The following is a 24,284-nucleotide window of genomic DNA, read 5'->3' on the forward strand; positions in this document are numbered from 1 at the left end:
GGCAGTTAAATGAGACTCAATTTCTATTTTTTTATCGGATCTGTCCTATGACCGTGTAAACACGAAATAAAACGCATACATTCGGATATTCAGAGATGGGTTTCAGGCCTCCTTCATATGTGGAAATAAATCAGATATAAATCAGATATGTGACAATGCGACTATCATGTAAACAGGCAGATCAAATTTTTTGAGGCATTCAGTTTTGTACGTCATTAAACTTGGGACAATGTGGTACTTCTCTGCGTTTAATGACATAGAAGGAAGAGCGTGATTGGAGACGCTGTGATAAATGACAACAGAGGAAACATGAAGGAGGAAAGTAGTATCACATCAAATGCTGGTTTGCTCATCCTAAAATATCGGACCCACTGCTCCTCATTAAAGCCCACCACAATATGCTCCCATTAGACCTGAGATCTCTCTCATACCCACAAATTCCTCTGAATGGTGGAGACACCATATATAAAGCGATGACGGCCCTTTCCTTCCTCATCCGCCTCAAAATCATTTTAAAGTCAGGCATATTTCGCAGAGCTAAAAGTAAGACAATTTCTTTCGTCATGGCTAGTGTGGTGTACATGCTATAACCCGCCTTTACACATGCGCAACGTTGTAAATTGTATGGCAAGTGTAAACACATGAATCGGTTATGGGTCACAATTAAAATAATGTGTAAACGGACAGGCAAAAAAAAAAAAAAATCAGATATAGGCAACAAAACAGAATTGGGCATTAAGACCTGAAGAGTGTAAACATGAAAACACTGTTGTGTAGACATGGAACATTAAAAAAAACCAACCAAAAAAAAAACGAATGAAAAATGTTTGCATTTTAGCTATATCATTGTCGTATAAACGTAGCCTAAATCTAACAAAAATTTAAATTACCCCAAGATATGGGTTGTCCATGGAAAGTTGACTTTTATATGTACTTTTATTGGTTTGTTTCTCACAGACTGCTCCAGTAAAAATAAACGACGAAGACGTTCTGCAGCCAAACTGCAGCTCAGAGATCAGCTCGGTGAGTCAGAATTATCAATGTATCAAATATTCTTTAAGCAGTCATGACATGGATTTTGCCGCAGTTTCTAACTGGTGGGGCTATTTTCAGGCATTACATACTATCATTGCGCCTGCTGCAGCCATGTTACAGCAGCAAAGTTCCTTGATTATTATGCTGGAATGAGAGTATAGTTGCTAGCTATAGAAAATACTGTAGCAGCTTTTCATTTTTAGTCAGTTTTAGTATATAATGTAACTACTGAAGAGTCAAGCCTTAAATAAGAAAATTATCGAAACTTTTTGCTCTTTTTTTTAAACGCGAGATGCTAATGGTCTAATCTGTTTCAATAATCTACAGTATGCTAAGATAAGCTAAAAGTTCTCCCACCAGACCCGGAGATTGACTAAATGCATTAAAAAATGGTAAAACTCAACTCCTAAAGTTCCTTTTTTCAAAACAAATGAAGGGTTTGTTTAAAGCCGGATTGAATAAATGCATTGTTAGAACATTTAAGTGTTGAATCTGTGTTGAAAAGTCAGTCTCCTGTCATGTCTCTTTGAAGAAGATAAAGAAGCACAGACATTCTGAAGCTAACCTAACCGTCTAATCATGTTTGTTTCTCTCACTCAGAGAGGGCCTATTCAGATGAGCTCCTGCAGAGGTGTTGTGTGGATGGCATGAAGGAGATTCCCATGCCGTATTCTTGCTACCGTCGCACCCTCTACATCACTGAGGACTGGAGCTGTGTGTTGGCTTTCTTCCGCTGTTGTGCAGAATACAGAGGAGAGGAGCTCCGCGTCATTACCAGACCTCCACCAACCACTGCTCAGCCAACCACTGCTCAGCCAACGACGTCTGAACACGTCTTCTTTAACGTACCATATCAAGAATATGATTTAATGGAACAACCAGTGCTTTTCACGAGGGCGAGAATGGCAGAATCCATGCCAAAGCTGCGTGCCGAAGCAAGTGTCGTCGTAGTTCGTAAGGACAGTTATCGTGAAGACGTTTTAGAAGAAGAAGAAGAAGAAGAGGGGGCTTCAGTGTTTGAGGAAGATGATTTGGCTGATCTTGAGGATATTTATGTGCGCAGCAAGTTTTTTGAGTCGTGGTTGTGGACCGATATCAGACTGCCTAGCATTGCCAAGTCTGATGGGTAAGAGTTTAGCATTTGACTCGATGTAGATATCGCACTGTTGTTGTATTGATTGTTTTGTTTTTCCTCCAGGTTGGCGGTGGTTCCAGTGGACACGGTTCTTCCAGACAGTATCACACAGTGGGGTTTTCTAGCTGTCAGTGCCTCACCTGAGAAAGGTGAACAGATCTGTTATTATTCATACACACAATTGCTTTCATGTTGTCACAACACAAATTTAAGTGGATTGAACATAAAACAGTTAAGGCCCTGTTTACACTAATACATTTTAGTTTTAAAATGGCTTTGTAGAACGAAAATGATCAACATCCACACTGCTGTTTCACCTAGCATTTCTGAAAAGATCTCCGTCCACGCTACACCACTTAAAACGCACATTACGTGACCACACACACTGGCATGCACTGCAGCCGATATGGAGGTCTGAGCTCTAGGCAGTCAGCGGGTGCATTGAGCACAGCTCCCCTGGTGAGAGCAGCCTACATCGAACAGTTCATCTAGTATCTACCTCTGGTTGTGATCTCACTAAAGTTGTTAAACGTGATATTTAATCAATCTTGTTTCTATCTAATGACTCTTTGGTCTTCGGAATCTATTACTTGTTCTTGTTCTTTGGCTGAGTGCAAAGATAAGTTATTTGCATTAAGTCATTTGACTGATTGCTTGCTTTTATTTCCTATATTGTTTAAACTTATATGTACCTTTTCACTTTTTTTAATGAAAATGAAAGAAGGCAGTTATGTTATGGGCTTCATTTTGTTATAAATTTGCATACAGTGAAGATGACGGTCACATAAATATGTAACTACACCATGTCTTAACATTTTTGGTGTCTGTTAAGTTGCTAATATCTAAATAAAAACAGGCAGTTCCTTATATCATGTTTTCATTTTATTGTTAAAATAGTGAAACGGCATAGCCAGGGTGATAAGAATGATGTTCAAGTACACTGTTCCCTTTGAAGATTTACCCGATGTGTCCTCGGATAATTCATTTCCAACTAAATCTGATCTTATAAGGAAAGGATGCAAGACTAACCTTGTGTACTTAATATTAAGAAAAAGCCCTAATCAGATAGATGAACGTCTTCAGCCACGCCTCCATTTTCAGATGTCTCCGTTTTCCCCCATCCACACTGACATGGAGCAGCAGCGTTTTAAAACAAAAAGGGCCTCTTCAGTGTTTCCAAAACGCTCCGTTTTTGGGGCTCGCAAACTCTGGGGTAGAGTTGACGGAAGGCGTAATCGTAGCAAAACATATGCATTTTAAAACTAAAACGTATTAGAGTAAACGGTGCCCAAGTTGCCCCCCCCACCCCCCCACCCCCCCAAAAAAATTGTAAGAATTATGTTGTTTAAATTATTATATTATAATAATTATTAGGGATTATGAAGTGCCAGATCCGGTCTGTTTGGGCACAAATTAAATCCGGCATATGTTTACATAAGAATAATACATATTTGTTATTAAATAACTTCTAATGCTACTTCAAGCATTTCTGTATGTGAATTTCAAATGTTTGAACCATATTTAGATTTTAAGGAAACATGTTAAGGATTTTTACATATGAATTTTACAAATATTTTTTACCAATTACGTGATGCCAAGCATTTCTGCAGTTGAAATTTGAGGGTTTTTTTTAATAAATTTGAGTACTTTAGTAAGAATAAAGCTGAATAATTTGTTTTACGTACATTAAAATACTGAATTATTGTTATTATGGTAATTGTTGTTTTATATTGCACATACAGTTCATTTAAACATTTTTTGGTTTGTTTTGTTGTTCTAGTAGAATTTGCTTATTCAGTCATCAAATTTAAGAACATTAGTATTAGATAATGCTATTTACAGTTGTCCAGGAACTGAACAGTAATGTGTCCATCTGTATAATTTTGGCAGGTTTCTGTGTAGCTGAACCGTATAATGTCCGCGTGTGGAAGCCATTCTTCATCGACCTGCGTTTGCCTCACTCGGTGTCCAGAAACGAACAAGTGGAAATCAAAGCTGTGATCCACAACTACAAAAACTCAACACTGGAGGTTTGTTCCATACCATTGTAGGATTGGGTTTTAAAACCACAGTGGTTCGAACTGTAGTTCTGCCGAATGACTAAAAAGTTATCAGTATTGATGGTAAAAGACTGTACATTCTAGTCAAACCATTCTTCTGCAATCTTATATCAGTATTAATAGCTATAAATATGGGAGAGCGTTGATATTATGTGATTGTATTGTATTGCGATATGGAACAGTTAAGTGTTGATGTTAAATCAAAAGTAATTCACAAATACTTGAAAATGAGATGATTTAATGACAATAACTTGCTATGGTTACTACTGAATTAGTTACAAAATAACTGTATAAAATGATCAAATATGAAATGATAAAACATATGATATAAATTGTACCCAGCTTAAATGTATAATTAAAGTTACCATAGGTAGAAGGAGAGACACAGGGGGAGGGAGAGAGAGACAAAGAGAGCAGGCCTAGAAGTTACGATTACAGTAGAGTAGAGAGATTACAGCCTGATTACAGTAGAGTCAGAGAATATTCAGAAGAGGAGAGGAGCAGAGGAGGAAAGCAGACCAGGAAAAGACAGGTCAGGAAAAGAAAAGAGGCAGAGCAGCGTTTTACCACCTATTTTGTATCTTTCTTGACCATGTGACTAAAGCCCAAATGCTGAGACATTCAAACTGACCAATCGACATGTGACCACATCGTAAAACCCCCAAAGTCCACATACCAGGCCCTGATCTTATCAGTATCTGCCTTTGAAGCCAGTATGGACCTTCTTGAGTCAAAAAGACATGTTTTGTCATGTAAACAAACGCATATAATAATTTAGCCTCTTACACCATCAGCAAACAACTTATTTATTTGTCTTGAAGAGGCATTTTTCTCAAATATTACATTTACGCATATTTTAGCTTATTAAAAAAATACATATAAATGTTTATATTTATGAAATTACAATTTACAATGTTTATTTTGCTACCTTACATTGTTAGTTATAATTTTATCCACTTCCTCTCTGGAACGGCAGTCCTTTTCTGATCATTTAGACAGCTTCGGTAAAATATGCTTAGCCAGACCTCTCCAAACTGTTAATGCACGGTCACACTGCACTTTTCAACCCATAGACTTCTGTTTTTACACGTGAATGTGCCAGACTGGAAATGCAAGCTTGTGCGACAAGTTTTGCAGTTCGCTGCATTGCAAAGTTCAAGCTCAGTGAACTCTGACCTGCAAAATCACATCACGTGATTGCGCAAGACCAATATAAGATTAAAACATGACCTCTCTGTACAGAAATGTAAAATGTGGACCAATCGCTGGCTTTTTTAACATCTAATGATCTTGTTTGACCCTGCCCCTTTTCTGAGCACCATACGACAGAATTTTGCATGCTTAAACACTAGTGTGTCTGCAGCTTTAGTTTGTTGTGAATGAAAAATGAGGAGGAGGAGTGCAAAAATAAAACCCCGCCTCCTACTTAATATTCAGTTTCAGTTATAAATGCGTCATCATACTGAAATAAAAGTCTGCAGAAACTAACGGTTTGCAATTACTTTAAAGTAGGCTTAGTTTTTAATCAAACATTAATCTTCTCAATATTTCTGACTGTGTTTATTATGCTACATTCACAACAAACTGTTGCGTAATCTCCTGTATTTTTAACTCGAAAACATTTCAAATGTGTGCAGATAATGAAAACACATAACAAAAGCATTCATACAGAGGAAGTAAAACATAGTAAAGCTATTCAAGTAGTGTTGTTTACTGTTCAAGTAATGATTGCAGATGGAATATTCGTGCTGTTGCGATCTTTTAGATATGAACACAACAGAAAATATATGATGATATGGTGATGGGTAGGCCCACACCGAATCTGCGCGCGCAGAATTCCACAGATTTTCCACAGGTTTCCACAGATTTTTAGCCCATCATTAATTATGTTTATTTACTTGAGTAAATTTGTGTAAATCTATATTTATTCACTTTTTAAATTAATTACAGTAATATTATTAACTGATATGAAAATGTTCATCTGATTTATGTACAATGCAGTTTTACTGTAATATTTTCTGTCTTTTAGTAGATATATCATATGAGAGACTTGCTTTATTTACCAAATAAAGTGAATCTAATTGGATTTGCATTTTAAACATTAAATAAAAGTTCAAAAGATATTATTTTTTATTTCACATATTAAGGTATTAGTTATGAGACTCCCAAAATAATTCTGCAGAAATCCGCAGACTTTTACCAAAATTCTCAGCAGAAATAGCAAAAAACGTCCGCAGATTCCGTCTGGCCCTAGTGATGGGTGATGTGCAACGGCTGGAAAAAGAGAGAGCTCATCTCCTTAAACAGAATGACTAGAGACCTAAAAACAACAAGGTCAAATCAAGAAAAAGAGAAGTTTATTTACAAATATCAAAATGTAACAAAGAAAATAGGGTATTAATTCAGAAGAGGGCAAGGCCAAAACAACAAACAAAATCATGCTAACTTCTAATATAATCTCTTGGTAATCTGAAATAAAAAAAAATACATCAACATAAACTAAATCCCTTTACTGTCATAAACAGGAGAAAACTGATTCAAAGCAAAATAGTAGTGATGTGACGTTGTGCGCTGAAGCTTCGGAGCATGTATCAAAAAATGATACATCTCGCAGTGAAGCAGGGTAGTGGAGCTTGATTTGTTTTGACGTGATCAGTGACGTCCGAGGCTTCATTTTTACCTATACCCACGCGACTGCTTTTAATTTTGATTCAAAGATTTAAACACCCTCATGGGTTAGTAAAGTGTATAGCGAGTGATTAGGCATCGATTACATACATTTCTACTGTTTTAAAGCACCGCACCTGTCCCACACACCAGTAATTAAACTATAATACAATAGTAAAAAGCTTTTGAACCATACTAAAGTGTATTTTTTACAACTATCTTTAAAGAAAACCACTGGATATGGCAGTATAGTGTAAAATGAAGGCTAGCTGGTGAGTGCAGCCCGAAAGCCTTACTCCCATAGCCTCATCGTTAGAGCATTCGCCTTCTGTGCAGGAATCGCCGGTTCAATCCCCATTTGGAACATGTAGGTGGATGAAGGAATCCAATTAATGTGAATACATTGGCTTTTACTAGTCATTGGTGGTGTAATGTAACATACCTTATATGTAAAAAAACTACAGTATTTGAGTAATTTGTTTATATTACTGTTGTTGTATTACTACATGGAGTTTGTCAATTGTGAACATTTGACATTTTTGCAACACAGTGCTTTCCAACACTTTAACCAGCAGAGGTCCTCATCAAGCTCTGATGTAGAAATCTTCGAGTAGCGAACCTTTTTCTGATACAATTGAGTGGAAGGGTACACTATACTATGCATAAAAGCATTATAAATATACGTTGCACCCCTACCCCTACCCTAGGCAGGTTTTCTGGTTTTAGTTGGTCGACCAGCCTGGTTTTAGAGGGGTTTTAGCCATTTCCAGGCTGCTTTCCAGCCATTTTCAGCCTGGTCCTAGCTGGTCAGGCTGGGAGATGACCAGCTAAAACCAGCTTGACCAGCCTAGCCAGGCTGGGAGCCCAGCCAAAACCAGCTATGTCCTGGTCAGGCTGCTTTGAGCTGGATTTAGCTGGTCATTTTCGATTTAGCTGTTTTTTTGAGTAGGGACAATATAAATAAAAACAGATTTTAATACGAATTTCAGCAAACAAACACCAAAGTGTTTATTCCTTTATTAAGATGTCCATGGTAATGTTTACTTTTACCATTTCATTTAGAGAAACTCCTGAGGTAAGTAAGTGATATCTGTGAACTATAATAAGAAATCTAAATAAAATGCTGCGCTTCCCACCTCCAGTCGCAATGACTTCTAGGATTTTTAGAGCGAGATCGGTGCTCAAGTCTGCATCGGTGCGTCCTCGATATCAAGAATACATCCAGGAAGTTTCATGCGTCCTCCGTTCTTGTGGTCTTGAGTATTGGAACTGAACTTTGTCAGCTGATAATGACGTTACACGAGAACACGAGGACGCAAGACCGCTGAAGAACAGAATATTGAGAAACAGCCAGAGACACAGACATTAAACACATTGTGCACACCAAAAGATTTGTCTCAGGACATAATAGTGCTGACTGTGAAGTTTTGCGGAACTGCGAATTGTATTTAATGTGCTCAGTTTTTATTATGGCTTCACTCCAATTAAGGCCAACCAAGCAAAATTTCCTGAAATTTGATTATTCAAATAATTATTTCAAGAGCAAATATTAGTATTTTTGACTATTTGTCAAGACCCTTTATAATTTTTGCAGTAAGTTGTGTTTTGTGTACTCAGCATTTATCATTGGATCACTCTATTTAAGGCCAAGTGACATTTCATGGAACTCAAATGATGTTTTTGATTATTCGTTTAATAAATGCAGAGCAAACATTTGAATATTCGGTCACACTTTATTTTGATGGTCTGTTTGTTGAATTTAAGTTGCATTGCATCTACATGCCAACTAGTTCTCATTAGATTATAAGTAGACTGTTAGGTTGGGGTTAGGGCTAGGGTTAGTGTAAGTTGACATGTAGCCTACTTGCAAAGTTTCTTATAGTCAGTTAAATGTCTGTTGAAGGAGCAGTATCAGCAGATAGTCTACTAATGCTCAAATGGACCATCAAAATAAAGTGTTACCGAATATTCTCTTCATGCAAATCCATAATAGCTATAGCTGCAAGTTTTATTATTTATTCTATCATGTCTTTACTTAATCTACTGTCAGCAATGTGACGTTTTGTTAAATTTATTCATTCATTTTCCGTCAGCTTAGTCCCTTTATATTCATCAGGGGTCGCCACAGCAGAATGAACCACCAACTTATACAGCATATGTTTTACACAGCGGATGACCCTTCCAGCTGCAACCCAGTAGTGTGAAACACCCATACACTCTCACATGCACACACATACACTATGGCCAATTTAATCCATTCAATTCACCTGCAGCACATGTCTTTGGACTGTGGGGGTAAACCAGACCACCCGGAGGAAACCCACACCATCACGGAGAGAACATGCAAACTCCACACAGAAATGCCAACTGACCCAGCCGGGACTCGAACCAGCGACCTTATTGCTGTGAGGCGACAGTGCTAACCACTGAGCCACTGTGTCGCCCTTTGTAAAATTCAAATAGTGTTTTTGATAACTCAAATAATTACTGTAAATGAAATATTTGAATATCCGCGTACGCCTTTAAAAGTCATAACAGCAAGTTTTAGTTTAGTATTTTTCTTAAATTCGCTCTATTTGTGACCAGCAAATTGAAGTTTCGCAAAATTCGAATGGTGGCTTTTAGTTTTCAAAGAGTAAATTGCTGATTGGCTATTAAATTATTTATTCACAAGCCTAGTTATAACCTGATTGACGTGTGTGTTCGCAGGTGATGGTGATCCTGGAGAAGACAGAGGACATGTGTAGTGTGGCCTATACGGGACAGCACAGACAGCAGGTTACAGTAGCAGCCGGTTCCTCTAAACTCATTTCATACACCATCATCCCTCTGAAAACAGGAGAGCTCCCTCTACAGGTCACTGCTGTAGCCGCCTCTTTCATGGGTCAAGATGCAGTGAAGAAGAATCTACGCGTAGTAGTGAGTGCCTATAATAAACAGTGCGCCTATTATAAACAGTGAGTCTTTTGCATGACCATTGAGTACTTTCTGATGGTTTTATATGTGTGTGTGTTTCAGGTTGAAGGCATTCAAACACTTAAAGTGAGGAGCTTTGTGTTGAACCCATCAGAGACAGGAGGCAGTGGTGAGACCGGAGTTTAATGAACATTAATCGTGTAATGGCAACTATTTCACAATTCAGTGTGATTATAGTATCACACTTATTCATTTCAGCTATGGAAGAAGCGAGACTGCTTGAAGATCAGATTCTCTAGATTTGCCATTTATATGCTTGAGTAAAATGTATTTTGTTTTGCTTCATTCTGTGAACTACCTTTGAAATTTCTTCTAAACTTAATAATTTTTTCTAAAAAATAATACCTTTTTAACTTTTATTTAATATTTACAATGCAAATCCAATTAGATCCACTTAATTGGTAAACAAAGCAAGTGTCTCATATAATATATCAACTAAAAGACATTTTCATATTAGCCAATAATATTGCTGAAATTAAATTCAAAACTGAATAAATATAAATTTACACACATTTACACAAGTAAATAAATGGTCTTGATGTAGTAAAAATCTGCAAATTTCTACACTCACAGATTCTGTGTGGGCCTAGTTATTGGGTACGATTAGGGCTAATAAATCGTTAGTTCTAATAAATAATTATTATATTAATAATAGACAGGCAATGAGCATATTTTAATGAGTAAATTGTGACTTAAACTAAAGTATTACCATTTTTAAAATTCATCTATTCATTTTTCTTCAGGTTTACTTTAGGCAACACATTGCTAACTTCAGAAGAATTAAGAAATCCGTAATAATATTCATTATACTAAATACCCATGACTGTCAACAAAAGAAAAATAATGGTTTTCTTGACTAATTGTCTTCTTAAAAATGCTCTAAATTGCAATACTTTTGATTTTTGAAATTTGTAAGAAATGCTGTCAGATCTTTATAGAATGAAACAAACATTTTACTCAAAAGCATATCTACTTAATCCAGTAAATACAGAGAAACTGAGAAATTTCAAGAGAACACATAACACCTTAACACAAAGAGTGACCAACAGATATGAAACAAGAGAGCTTAAACACACACAGACAAATGGGGTAACACAGGTACAGTAGGAGACAATAATAAAAGAGAAATAAGATAAGAGGGGTGTACAGTTAGAAAACAAATCCAAACAAAAAAACTTATTTCTTGTTTGTCACATGATGTTATTGAATCATTCTAATAAGATTGAACACTACATTTCTTCTAAAAATATATAAATATTCCACTAATTACATGTATTAACAAGGCATCAGTGAATTATCCTCATTTCGTAATCAAATGCTTTTATTAATCTATTTCTGACCTGTGTCTGTGATTTATTATTTGTTTTTATCTAAGCTGGGCAACAGTTGATTCAAGTCAAGAAGATGCAGTTGGATGCTGTTGTGCCAAAATCTATACCAGAGACATTCGTCAATGTCAGAGGTTTGACATTTTATTAAAACATATTCTTAAAATGTTTTGTAAGCTGAATTTCTTCCCCCTCAAGTCTTGATCTGTATGTTAATATTTAAAAAAGCGCTGGGCAAAGATTAATTGCGATTAATACACACATCCAAAATAAAAGTTTGTATTGACATAGTTTAAGCTTGTCTACTGTATATATTTATTATGTTTATATAAATACACACAGATATACATATATTTGAGAAAATGTTCATATTTAGATATAAAATATATGTATATATGATACAAATTATCTATTAATTTAAATGGCTATGTTGCAAAATAGTTAATTAATAGTTATGTATATGTACTTAACATATACATAATATATATATAAAACACAGACATATCTTTTTTCAAAACAAACTTTTATTTTGGATGCGATTAATTGCGATTTAATCTTTTCCCAGCACTAAAAAAACTCTATTTTCTCCAGGTGATTTGCTGGCAGACAGTATTGATAACTCCATTAATGAGGACTCATTGGCAGCGTTAATTCGGATGCCCGGAGGCTGTGTGGAGCAGAACCTGGCCAGAATCACTCTGCCCCTCATCGCAGCTCATTACCTGGACCGCAGTGCAGACTGGGAGATCGTGGGAATCAGTCGCAGAGAAGAGGCCATCAAATACATACAGAGAGGTGCAATGACACTCAAACAGGGATGAACTTTGTTTCTTTTAGATACAAATGATGCCAAGACTTAGGTCTACAGCAAGCATGGTGACAACAATAAATACCAGAGCAGACACTTAAAAGTATTAATTGAACACATTTGTGTCCAATAATTGGTTCTATTTCTATATTAGTGATTGCGAATGAATCATTCTTTTTAACCAGATCTTCTAAGTGAACCGGTTGATCAACTTTTCCAAATCAAACTGAATCATATAAATGATTCAGTTCTCTAGTAACGCTAAGCACGTATTCACAAAAACTTACTTTTTACATTTACCGGAAATATACCAATATATGCTGAGTTATTCAGTTATTGGAACAGTACACTGAGATCAGATTTGAGAAGCGGTGAACCGATAACACTGCGCATGCGTGATTCAGCAAATGGTGAACCGAACACAAACAGTACATGACAGCCTGCTGAAGTCGTAATGGATTTTAAATAAGTGAATCATCATTCAGTTGGGTTGCAAAAAGTAATTGTAAGAAACTTTTCACATCATAGTGATGTTTTAACTGACTGAAATTACTATTGCTGACTACATATTTTTAATCGGTTGAGTCTAAACTTGGTAAAATTGTCACAAAAGCACCTTAGAGGCAGCTTTACACATACATACTTAAGGCTGCTATCTTGTGGGCTGTTGTATTTGAATTTGAGGATGGGTTGAAATTTGCCTATCTTTGGTTGAGTTTTTATTACATTTACATTTACATTTACATTTAGTCATTTAGCAGACGCTTTTATCCAAAGCGACTTACAAATGAGGACAAGGAAGCAATTTACACAACTATAAGAGCAGCAGTGAACAAGTGCTATAGACAAGTTTCAGGTGTGTAAAAGTCTAAGAAGCAAAGCATTAGTAAAAAAGTTTTTTTTTTTTTTTTTGAGAGAGAGAGGGCACAGTTAGTGGTATAGCCAGAGAGGCAGTTACAGATTAGGAAGGAAAGTGGAGACTAAACAGTTGCGTTTTTAGTCGTTTCTTGAAGACAGCAAGTGACTCTGCTGTTCTGATGTAGTTAGGGAGTTCATTCCACCAACTGGGCAGATTGAATGTGAGAGTTCGGGAAAGTGATTTCTTCCCTCTTGCAGAGGGGGGGGGGGTGCGAAAAAACCTCAGGCTCGGCACACAAGCTCTTACAGTAAACAAAGGAAACAGTGGCTAAAGCTTGCTAGTACTAAACACAGATAGCTGAAAACAATTTTAAATGTCCAACAACCAATACACAACCAGCTGAAACAAGTCTAAGTGTTCTCGAACCAAACACAGCAACTGAAAACAGGTCTAAATGTACTTACTCGGTGTTGCTCTTGATGCTAACGTGCTTCTCCTGCTAGCTAAACCTAATGTGTTCAAATATATAGTGTTTACCTGGCGTTTGGACACGCCTCCAAGTTAAAAAAGACCCAAAATTGCAGCAGGGGCCGAATATTTGCATAAATATTATGCAATATTTATTCTGATGATTTTGAGTCTTGCACCTAACAAATATCCTAATTTACAAAAAAAAAAAAAATAACTGATACTAACACTGAAACTAATAAAAACTAAACTAAAACTGAGGAATTTCAAAATATAAAAACTAATAAAAACTAGTAAATCTACCTCTTAAGCTAATTAAAACTAACTGAATTTGAAAACAAAAAGTCAAAACGAAATAAAAACTACAACAAGCGAAAAATCCAACACTATTATAACCTGGTACACAACTAAAGTAACAAAATAAAATAAAATGAAATAAAAACCCAAACATGAGCACAATATAAACACCTACAGTAAAATAAAGAAAAAGAAAAGGATACATTGATGGCTCAGTATAGCTGCAGACTCAAAAGCCAGGGATAAAATGTGAGCTATTGGGTAAACTGACCATGGTAGAAAACTTAAGATGGACAGGTGAGGCAAATATATTTGACTACAAATACCATTGTGTTTTGTGGTATTTATTTGGTTTTGCATGACTTCATTTGTCAATAATATGTACCTGTAAATATCATTAGTGTGAAAAGGAACAAACATTTTTGCAGTCGTACTGCCCCATAGCATTCATTTCAAATCTATGTTTAGACTTTATATAATTTCTTATTTGATAAATGAATATGGTTTGAAGCAGAACAATACAAATAGCCTTTTAGTGTACTTTTTATATGGAAATAAAATTGTTTGTGAATGTTTTTATTACAAAAGGTTTGGTCACACTTCATTGAAGGTACAATTCTTGCTGTTAATAAACTATCAACTATGAGTTTTAGCTCAACAAACTCCTGATTTGCTGCTTAGTTAATAAGGTTTAGATAAATGATAGGTATTAGGAATGTAAAATAAGATCATGCAGAATATGTACTTTGTAAGTACAAACAAAACAGCCAGTATAATAACAATAATAATAATAGACAGGTAATAAGCGAATAGTTTATAGTGAGAATTGAGACATAAACTAAAGTGTTACGTATATTTTATTGCATCGCTAATATCATTAATGTGCTCTTAAATGAATTTTATTTTCTAGGTTATGAAAATCAACTTAACTACAAAAAATCAGACGACTCGTACCCTCCCTACGCCAATGAAGGCACCAGCACATGGTATTGACGCTGACACAATAATAATAACGGCTTTACACTGAACATTTCTCAGAATTCATGTGTCTTCATACTCTGCCCTGTCAGGATCACTGCGTATGTGGTGAAGGTGTTCTCCATGGCGCATTCGTTCATTAACGTCAATGACAAGCATCTGTGTGGCCCTCTGCTCTATTTACTCAAGAATAAACAGCATTATGATGGAACTTTTCAAGAGGACAATCCTGTCTATGACACCAGTATGACGGTAAGAATTAAAGGGACACTCTACTTTTTAGCCTCATTTTTTAACTCTCTTAGAGGTAAACGATTGAGTTTTACAATTTTTGAATCCAATTAGCCGATCTCAGGGTCAGGCAGGAGCACTTTTAGCTTAGCTTAGCATAAATCATTGAATCAAATTAGACCATTAGCATCTCGCTCAAAAAATAAACAAAAAGTTTTGATCATTTTCTTGGCTTGACTCTTCTGTATTTACATTATGTACTAACAAAATAAAAAGTTGCTATTTTGTAGGCCGATATAGCTACTTCCTGCACAATATCATTGCTCTTGCTGCAGCCATGGTACAGCAGTAAAGTTCCTTGATTATTACGCCAGAATGAGAGTATATTAGTTCCTAGTCATATCAGCCTAGAAAACAGCAGCTTTTCATTTACTATGTAACTACAGACGATTCAAGCTTTAAATAGGAAATTATTGAAACTCTTTGGCCATTTTTAAGCGAGATGCTAATGGTCTAATCCAATTCAATGATCTATGCTAAGCTAAGCAAAAAGTGTTCCCTCTAGACCCGGAGATCAGCTGAATTGATTCCAAAATTGTAAAATGCTGCTTTTTAGCTCAAGGGAAGCCTATTTTAAAGTGTGTTCCTTTAATAACTGTGACATAATAATCAAAATCAATAGTCATCTTTATTTCTATAGTGCTTTTTACTATGTAGACTGTGTCAAAGCAGCTTAACACTATCTGAATGTTTTCTCACAGTGTTGTGTTGTGTTATAGGGAGCTATGCGGGGATCTGAATACAAAGCATCTTTGACTGCATTTGTGCTCATTGCTTTAGCAGAAGCACAAAATAAAGTTACTTGCCAAGATCAAGAAGTCAACATACAGGTATCTGCGCAATTCACTTGTTAAAATGGCTGAAAATGTCAGCATTTAAACATGGCTAGTTGGCTACATTCAATAATTTGAACAAAATCTAAAACATCAGTGAAATAACAATTAACACATAAACTGCATAATTTGAATAAATGTTATAATCACAACAATAACTGAATTAAATAATAAGTGTAATAGCTAAATTAAACTGTTTAAGAACAGAAGAATAGAAGCTAAATTTAATGGAATTGAAGCTAAATTCAGTAAGAAATGAGCTACGTTAGGTTATTAAAGTAATATCTATTTGCAATAATTAGAATAATTAGTACACTAAATTAAACATGTAATATCTACATTAAACGACTCATTTTAATAATTAGAATAAATCTTTTTTTGTAAATTTTTTAAATATATATTTTAGACATTAGCTAAATACATAAATGGAATTATTGTTCATTAAAATTATTTGAACAATTCATTCTTTTCATCATCTCAAGGTCCTAAAGTGTATAAAAAATATTATGTTAATAGGCTAAATAAGTAAACAAGTACAACCCTGATCCATACTACCAAGCTTATGAACTATGAATCTACAAGACCAAACTATTTGTAATGCCTATAATAATGTACTTTTTTTTTTACATATTCAGTGGTTTTACTTGTATTTTTTTTTCCACAGGAAAAGTCCAGACAGGCAGGAGGGTATCTGACAGAGCATTTCTCCCGGCTGACCAGGCCGTATACAGCAGCTATAGCATGCTACGCGCTAGCCGTATCGAACCACGCCTGCGTGAAGAGCATGTTGCTCAAATTTGCCTCACCTGGTACTTACATTTTAAACACCCAAATATGAACACAATATGTCATCTTCTCTTTCTCACTATGCTTTATTGTTTGTCCACAGATCATTCCCACTGGCCTGATTCAAACAATTATTTTTTCACACTGGAAGCTACAGGCTACGCACTGCTAGCGCTGATCAAAAGTGGCCACATGGAAGAGGCAGAAGCTCCATTTCGATGGCTGAACGAGCACCGTGGCATTGGTGGAGGGTACGGCTCTACTCAGGTGAAATAAACCTGTATGAATGACCGTCAAACATTTGGGGTTTTAAAAGAAGCTTTTTCTGCTCATTAAGGCTGCTATTTGATAGAATATAATTACAAATTGTATCTAAACCATTTTCAGATTACAGTGTTACAAGTTTGTTCAGAAATACTAAAATGATGATTTGAAAAACATTTATTTCCATTGCCAGTGCTGAAAGTGTTAGGCTGTATAGGTTGTTTTCAGTCACGTGGTTCTGGTGATACACGAAATTCAGATGGTGGTGTATTTTTGCCATTTATACCATTTCAGGAGATATAAATAGAAAATAAACACAAATGTTGGGCATGATCCTTATATCATGAAGAAGACAGAGTTTTCTAATGAACTAAATTATATTTGCCTGTCATCAAGCGGTATATACTGTATAATTACGTTACATGAAATAAATACTACAGTGTTTGGAAGCATACTTGAATTAAACTGTCGTAATAATTATATTGTTGTGGTACAACACAACTTTAGTAATAAACACGTTATTCAATAGGCTTCAGTTTTCTACGCTATAATCACGCACCACCAATCAACGCACCACAATTTACACGAACGTTACAATATTTATTACAGTTTATCAGTTTACTATACTACAGTATTCTGTAGCATTCATTAACAAAGAGATGTACACATCATACATTTTACTATGTGGTTCAAAAACGTTTATTATAAATTGCTATAGTTTTTCCCCAGGCAGATATCTTCCAAATATCACGAAAGAACAGATGAAAGCATACAAAAGTGTGGACGCGTTATCTACATTATTATTTAATAATAATAATAATAATAATAATAATTCCTTACATTTATATAACGCTTTTCTGGGCACTCAAAGCGCTTTACACATTGGGGGAAATCTTCTCATTCACCACCAGTGTGCAGCATCCAGCTGGATGACGCAACGGCAGCCATATTGAGCCATACCGCACACCACACACCAGCTGATTGGTGAAGAGGAGACAGAGTGATTAAGCCAATAATGATATGGGGATGGTTAGGAGGCCATGATAGACAGAGGCCAGTGAGCAGATTTTGGCCAGGATGCCGGGGTTAAACCCTACTCATTTCGATGGACATCCTGCGATTTTTAACGACTCGAGAGTCGGGACCTCGGTTTAACGTCTCATCCAAAGACGGTGCTCACTGAGCAGTATAGAGTCCCCGTCACTGTACTGGGGCATTAGGACCCACACAGACCACAGGTTGGGCGCCCCCTGCTGGTTTCACTAACACCACTTCCGATAGCAACCTAGCTTTCCTGTGTGGTCTCCCATCCAGATACTGACCAGGCGCAGCCCTGCCTAGCTTTAGTGGACAACCATGTGAGAGCTGCAGAGAGCTAGCTGCTGGCAGATTTTTATTTTATTTATTTATTTATTTATTGTTGTAAGGGGAAAAAGTGTTCCACAATAATAAACGTCTAGTTTTGTCGCAAGTGATGCATTTCTTTTTCTTATGTCGATGAACTTACCATCAACATACATTCACTGCTGCCACACATCTCGATGTTCATGTTACGATTGTTTATTCTGCCAAAACGCCAGTAAAGACATGGATTATTGAAAAACAAGAACAGAGATTTCATTGTAGCAATTACATGGCAGTGTACCATTTATATTCATATATTTATATTATTTATATTCTCCTGGATTTTGTATAAGTGTGGTGGTGTTTGTAGCTGATTTTTATATAACACATTAACGTATTTATATGCATAGCTAGGCCTGGAGTTAATCTTTAGGTCCTGTCAAACAAATTATCGCCTTCCAAAAAAGTTTGTTCACATGGATGTATTGAATGAATGTTTATTACCTGCGGCCTTTTCTTCTGTTTATCAACCAGTCAACTTTCTCTTTATAACGTCTTTTTAAGCAAAAACGTCTACAAAAAAAGTCTGTAAATGCTTTTCCGCGTTTCTCATTTTAACTGATTTAAATAATTATAAATATCGTAAAACAGAAAATTTTTTGATGTAAAGATAACGATTCCTATGTAGCTGAATCACTTACTGCCCTCCATCTAAAATTCACGCGTCATCAATGACGCCATGTGAAACAACCTATACAGTACCATTGGTAAGTACTATTAAAACGTGTTGTATTTTCTTTTCTTTATAAAGGACACATTAAATAGTGAAAGTGAAGACATTTATAATGCATCTATCTCTGTGTGTATACTATATATTAGATTTACAAGGATCATGTAACACAGACGATTGCAGTAATAATGCTGATACTTTTGAATTTAAAAAATATCGGGACTACATCCAATGAGAACACAATTATTTTAACTTGTAATATTAAACAATTTTACAGCATATTTGATCAAATAAATGCAGTTGTGGTAAGCAGAAACAGGATTCTTGTATTGTAACAAGTGAAGAATCATGTATTGTAACATCATTTAGATTGATTACAATGTAATTGTACTTTTTTAAGTACAAAAAGTAACACTCCAGGGTTTTTATGATTTTTGATGTGTAACAATTTTGCATAAGCAATTTTTTGATCCCAAACTTTTGACCAGTGGTGTTTTTGTGTTTATTTGCTTTCATATAATGATCATTTTCCTCCTTCAGTCCACCATGGTGGTTCTTCAGGCCCTGTCTGAGTATCTAGTGAAGAGGCCTCCTCCATCAGACCTCAATTTGTTGGTTCAGCTTAGCGTTCCTGGTCGCAGTGATGTTCGCTGGACCTTCAATCCCAATGTGGCTTATGTGGCTCGCTCTTCACGAGTGAGTTTGTGGATGTTACATTTTTTAAACTCATGATTGAAGACAAAAAGGTTTGGTATTAAATATGACACGCTTTTAATGTCTTCCAGGTCCCTCTTGATCAGGAATTCTCAGTGGTGGCTTCTGGGAAGGGCAAGGGTGTTTTGGAGGTGCTAAATGCCAATGTTTACCAGGAATATCTTTAATTAGAATATAAAAATCGAGATGTAATTCACTGTTTACGTCTCAGGTAGTGACGGTTTACCATCAGCTTCCTGATGTGTACGAGAACAGCACATGTAATGGCTTTCAGCTGGACGTTTCCATCGCTGAGACTAATGGTGAGTCGACATAAAAGTTTGCAGTGTTTTCCCCCATACTGAGGTTTACAGTGGAGAATTTAACTGTTGATTCTTTCAGAAACAATGTAAATTTCACAAAACATCACTCATTTTCACTAGCGTCAAAGACCATGTATTTGAGTTTTTCCTGCATCCGTTCTTCATCCTCATGAAAAGGCAAAAATGCACTGTGATGCATTCCAGCAGGCACACAATATCATGGGACGTTAATATTAGGTTAGATTTAGGTTGTGATGTCGGGTGACCAAAATTCAATGTCTAGACAACGTTTAAACACAACATTATTTTGATGTCCAGTGACATTGATATTTGGTTGATTTTAGGTTGTGTTGAAAAGTGACCAAAAACCAACATCGAGCTAACATCTTAAACCAACGTCATATTGACGTCATATACTGACATTTATAGATCACGAATGGCAACAAAAACCCAACGTCCGATAGACGTCATACTTGTAACGACCACACAACGTCAAGCAGTAACATCAATAGATCATACCTGTCAACCCTCTCGTTATTCCTGGGATTCTCCTGTATTTTACAATTCTATCTCATCATCATCCCGTAAATATATTTTTATGTATTTTTCCCGTATTTTTTTACTTTCTATAAAGCGTGGTAATAAACGTTAAAGAGCCGATCATCCGTATACACCACCCATACCGCCGAAACACCAGGGGACGCCCCAAATGGATAATGTACAGGTGATTTGAAGTAGAGCGAAAGTGGAGACTCTGAATTTTGGGTGTGTGTTTGAACAGACATACTGTATACACATAATAATAATAATAGTAACATCTAAACATGTTGATCTTGGTGGGTTTTCACAACAAATTTGGTCATAAACCGTTAGGAAAGCAATCGAATACTTTCATTATAGATCTGTGCATTTTTAAGTGACACCTGTTATTTAATGTAATGAAACGAAAAATCTAAATGAGAGATTCATTCGCTACTCTTTAATCAGAATGTTTAAATTATACAGAGAAGAAACGGTTAATGAGATTTGATAGCTTGATTCAATTCCTTTATAATAGCTATTCATTTTAATAGGCTAAACTTTCATTTATTTACAGCTTTTTTTAGTGTATGCTATCTATTTTATCCTTTATAAATAATAATAATAAAAAAACATTTAACTGACCATTTCAACTGTTTTTTTACAATGAAACGGCTCCAGATGAACAGATTTAGTAATTTGGGGATTTGTTTTTTGGATCCCTTATTTTTACATTCCAATGTTGACAGGTATGCATTAGATCAACATCTGTCCGATGTTGGACATTGATGTTGGTCTTGCGATGGGTTCTGACGTCAACCAACTTTCATTTCCACCCAAAATGCAAACTCCCATGACGTTGGGGTACAATGTCAATCTGACGTCAAGTTGACGTGTTGCTGGACATGCTGAACCAACAGACTGCAATAGAAGCCTTTTATGATGGGTTTACACCAAACGCAGAATTTGCGCAAGTAAATTGCATACAAGTCAATGCAAATGTAAGAACAGATCAGATTAACATCCTGTGGTTTGAACTATGCAGAATTTGCGACGCATTTGCAGAGAATGCACGGAATTCATATTTGTTGTGAACCCAGCCATGTTGGCCAATCAAATATGAGAAAACAGTGCGCACGCTGACATCATGAGGTGGAAACTGCAGTTGCAGTGGCCACACTGTAGCCAGAGTTTCAGAAAATCTTGGCTGAAGTTTTCAGAAAGTTTAGATTTTAGTCACCTGATACTGTTTTCATGTGGACAATGACCCAACCGGACAGAAAAAACTGGTTTTGACAATATCGTGTTCATATGATCAAGAAACAGCTGTATAAGACCTCAACTGGATTGTCAATTAAGATTTCACCTATACGCTGTCGTCCATTTTTAGAAAAAACCTCATCGGATGTAGAAAAGTCCTTCAGACTCAATGTCAATGTGAGGTGAGCACTTCTAAACAACTAGACAGCTTTTTAAGTCAAGTTAGCATTGTGTGGTTCCCATATTTTTCCACTTTTTACTTTCACAGGGCTCTAGAAGAACGGCAAGTGAGGATGGTGATTCTGGACATTGGCCTGCCCACAGGATTTGAACCTGAAAACTCTGATCTAGAGATGGTAAGACCAAACTTATGTGGAATTACATTAGCAATAGCAGTTAATTCTATAGTGTATACAGAACCTTGACAGCCTTTTAGGTGCAGTTCACCTTTAATTTTGGCCAAATTTAACATCAGACCATGTATAATAAAGAAGGCAATCCCATAATGCATTGTGATAAGCTACTTCTAAGATGGTGGACATCACGAAAAAGGTCATTGCTGATTATAAATACAGTGATATATGTTTGATTAATGGTATTTGGTATAAAATCAGTTTATCCCTTCAGCTGTAAAGGTTTTAAACTTAAGGTAAACTTTTTTAGTATAATGTGTTTTATTTTCTCGTCTTATGCGACATCCCTGTATGTGTCATGGATTGGTCAGGCTCTCACGACCCCCACTCACGAAGATCACCATCACCTGACTTCTAATGAGCACACAGCTGCATCACATTCACGAGCACCAGATAAAAGCACAGCACTCCAGTCGCTCATTGTCCGGGCTCGTCTCGACGAAAGCGGACAACTGAGCGACCACCCAGCGTAGTCATCCTCAGCTAAAACAAACGATTTACTTACCTGTTCTCTTTGTATTCCTCCTAGTCTTCCTGGTCCTCCCGAATCGTCCTGTCTTCCAGTCCTTCCAAGTCTGTGTCATCCTCTGTCAGCTGTATCTGGTGTGTGCTGTCCATCCTCGTGTATTCCTGTTACCCAGCCACGGAGGAAAAGACCCCAACATCATTCCTGATCCTCCTGGCTATCCTTCATGTGCTCCTTGTTGTCATTTAATAAACACCCTAACGTTTCCTTACCTCTGTCTCCTGTCCGCTTCATAACAGAAGCCCGGACCCATAACGACGACAACATGAGCACCCCCGATCACCTTCAAGAGCTGGTGGACCAGTTGAAGCGGATTCTACAGCCACCAGCTCCACTTTCCAACGCACCACCAGCACCGAGCACTTCCGCCTCCACAGTTTCTTCTTCGGCCCTTCCTTCCAGTCCCATGGCCCGACCAGCGCCCTACTCAGGCGGAGCGGGGGAGTGCAATGGTTTTCTGTTACAATGTTCCCTCATATTCGAAATGCAACCTTCTCTATATCCCACAGATAAGTCGAAGATCGCCTACATCGTATCTCTACTCTCTGGACCTGCACTTAAATGGGCTGAGACGATCTGGAACCAAGCCGGGCCGGTCATGAATTCCATCACTACCTTCACGGAGTATTTCAAAGAGGTGTTTGGACGTTCTGATGGGGAAGTAGCCGCTGGAGAGCAGCTGTATCATCTAAAGCAAGGTACTCTATCTACACAGGAATATGCTCTCCGGTTTCGCACTCTAGCAGCTGCAAGTGGATGGAATGAGAGATCGTTGTTGACCACGTACCGGCTCGGCTTGGAACCCACTCTCCGAATCCAACTGGCCACATTAGATGATACAATGGGTCTGGAGAGATTCATCCAACATTCTCTCCGATGTTCCGATCGTCTCCGTTCCTATCAACAGGACACCATCACCCCCTCGTCTGCACTCCTCCAATCGCCTGAGTCAACAGCCTCTCCAGAACCAGAACCCATGATAATAGAGTCTGGAAGACTGACATCAGCGGAACGACAGAGGAGGCTGACCCGGGGTCTGTGTCTATACTGCGGTGTCAGTGGACACACCCGTATGGAGTGTCCCCTTCGTCCCATTCGGACTTCAGTGAGTGTATTCAGTACGAATATTGAACAATGTAAACCACTTACTACCACCGTACAAATAACTACTGCCTCTATTTCTCTCCTTGTCACAGCCCTCATCGACTCCGGGTCAGCAGGGAACTTCATCTCCCAATCCCTCTGTCGTCAACTCCACCTCCGTACTGAGGCGTCCTCGCATATATACCAGATACAACCGATAACCCAGTGCACTCGATCTTCGACCCGTATCCATCGACAATGCGAAGACATCCTTCTTCAAGTGGGGTTGTTACATCAAGAGAGGATTCAATTTCTGGTTCTGGAGGGTGCAAATATGGACATCATTCTAGGGCGCCCGTGGCTGGTGAAGCACGATCCCATCATCTCTTGGGGCACAGGAGAGATAAAGAAATGGGGATCTGGATGTACACCTGCCTGTTTTCCAAATCTCCCTCTTCAAGGTCGGAACCCCATTTCTTTGTTTGCAACATCGGTCGAGAGCCCTCCTGAGAAGCAGTCTATCCACATTCCTAAGGAGTACAGCTCCTTTCATGATGTCTTCTGCCCCAAGAGAGCTTCCCAGCTACCGCCGCATCGGCCATGGGACT

At 37.2% G+C, this 24,284-nt stretch overlaps 1 protein-coding gene across 2 annotated transcripts in view; it reads left to right on the forward strand.

The window, feature by feature from the left end:
• Window positions 1-24,284, forward strand: part of c3b.2 (complement component c3b, tandem duplicate 2) — a 50,721-nt gene that overhangs the window by 17,968 nt on the left and 8,469 nt on the right. For both annotated transcript variants that reach the window (XM_056447581.1, XM_056447582.1), the window contains exons 18-35: window positions 958-1,023; window positions 1,636-2,161; window positions 2,234-2,319; window positions 4,061-4,200; window positions 9,607-9,816; window positions 9,916-9,982; window positions 11,249-11,335; window positions 11,793-11,996; window positions 14,544-14,619; window positions 14,704-14,863; window positions 15,622-15,732; window positions 16,400-16,544; window positions 16,625-16,788; window positions 19,400-19,555; window positions 19,645-19,704; window positions 19,785-19,875; window positions 21,785-21,836; window positions 21,923-22,010. In XM_056447581.1, the coding sequence (XP_056303556.1) occupies window positions 958-1,023; window positions 1,636-2,161; window positions 2,234-2,319; window positions 4,061-4,200; window positions 9,607-9,816; window positions 9,916-9,982; window positions 11,249-11,335; window positions 11,793-11,996; window positions 14,544-14,619; window positions 14,704-14,863; window positions 15,622-15,732; window positions 16,400-16,544; window positions 16,625-16,788; window positions 19,400-19,555; window positions 19,645-19,704; window positions 19,785-19,875; window positions 21,785-21,836; window positions 21,923-22,010 (2,489 nt within the window). The remainder of the gene's footprint in view (window positions 1-957; window positions 1,024-1,635; window positions 2,162-2,233; window positions 2,320-4,060; window positions 4,201-9,606; window positions 9,817-9,915; window positions 9,983-11,248; window positions 11,336-11,792; window positions 11,997-14,543; window positions 14,620-14,703; window positions 14,864-15,621; window positions 15,733-16,399; window positions 16,545-16,624; window positions 16,789-19,399; window positions 19,556-19,644; window positions 19,705-19,784; window positions 19,876-21,784; window positions 21,837-21,922; window positions 22,011-24,284) is intronic.

The sequence above is a fragment of the Danio aesculapii genome, chromosome 22 (assembly GCF_903798145.1).
Source record: "Danio aesculapii chromosome 22, fDanAes4.1, whole genome shotgun sequence".
In the NCBI taxonomy this organism is placed as follows: domain Eukaryota; kingdom Metazoa; phylum Chordata; class Actinopteri; order Cypriniformes; family Danionidae; genus Danio; species Danio aesculapii.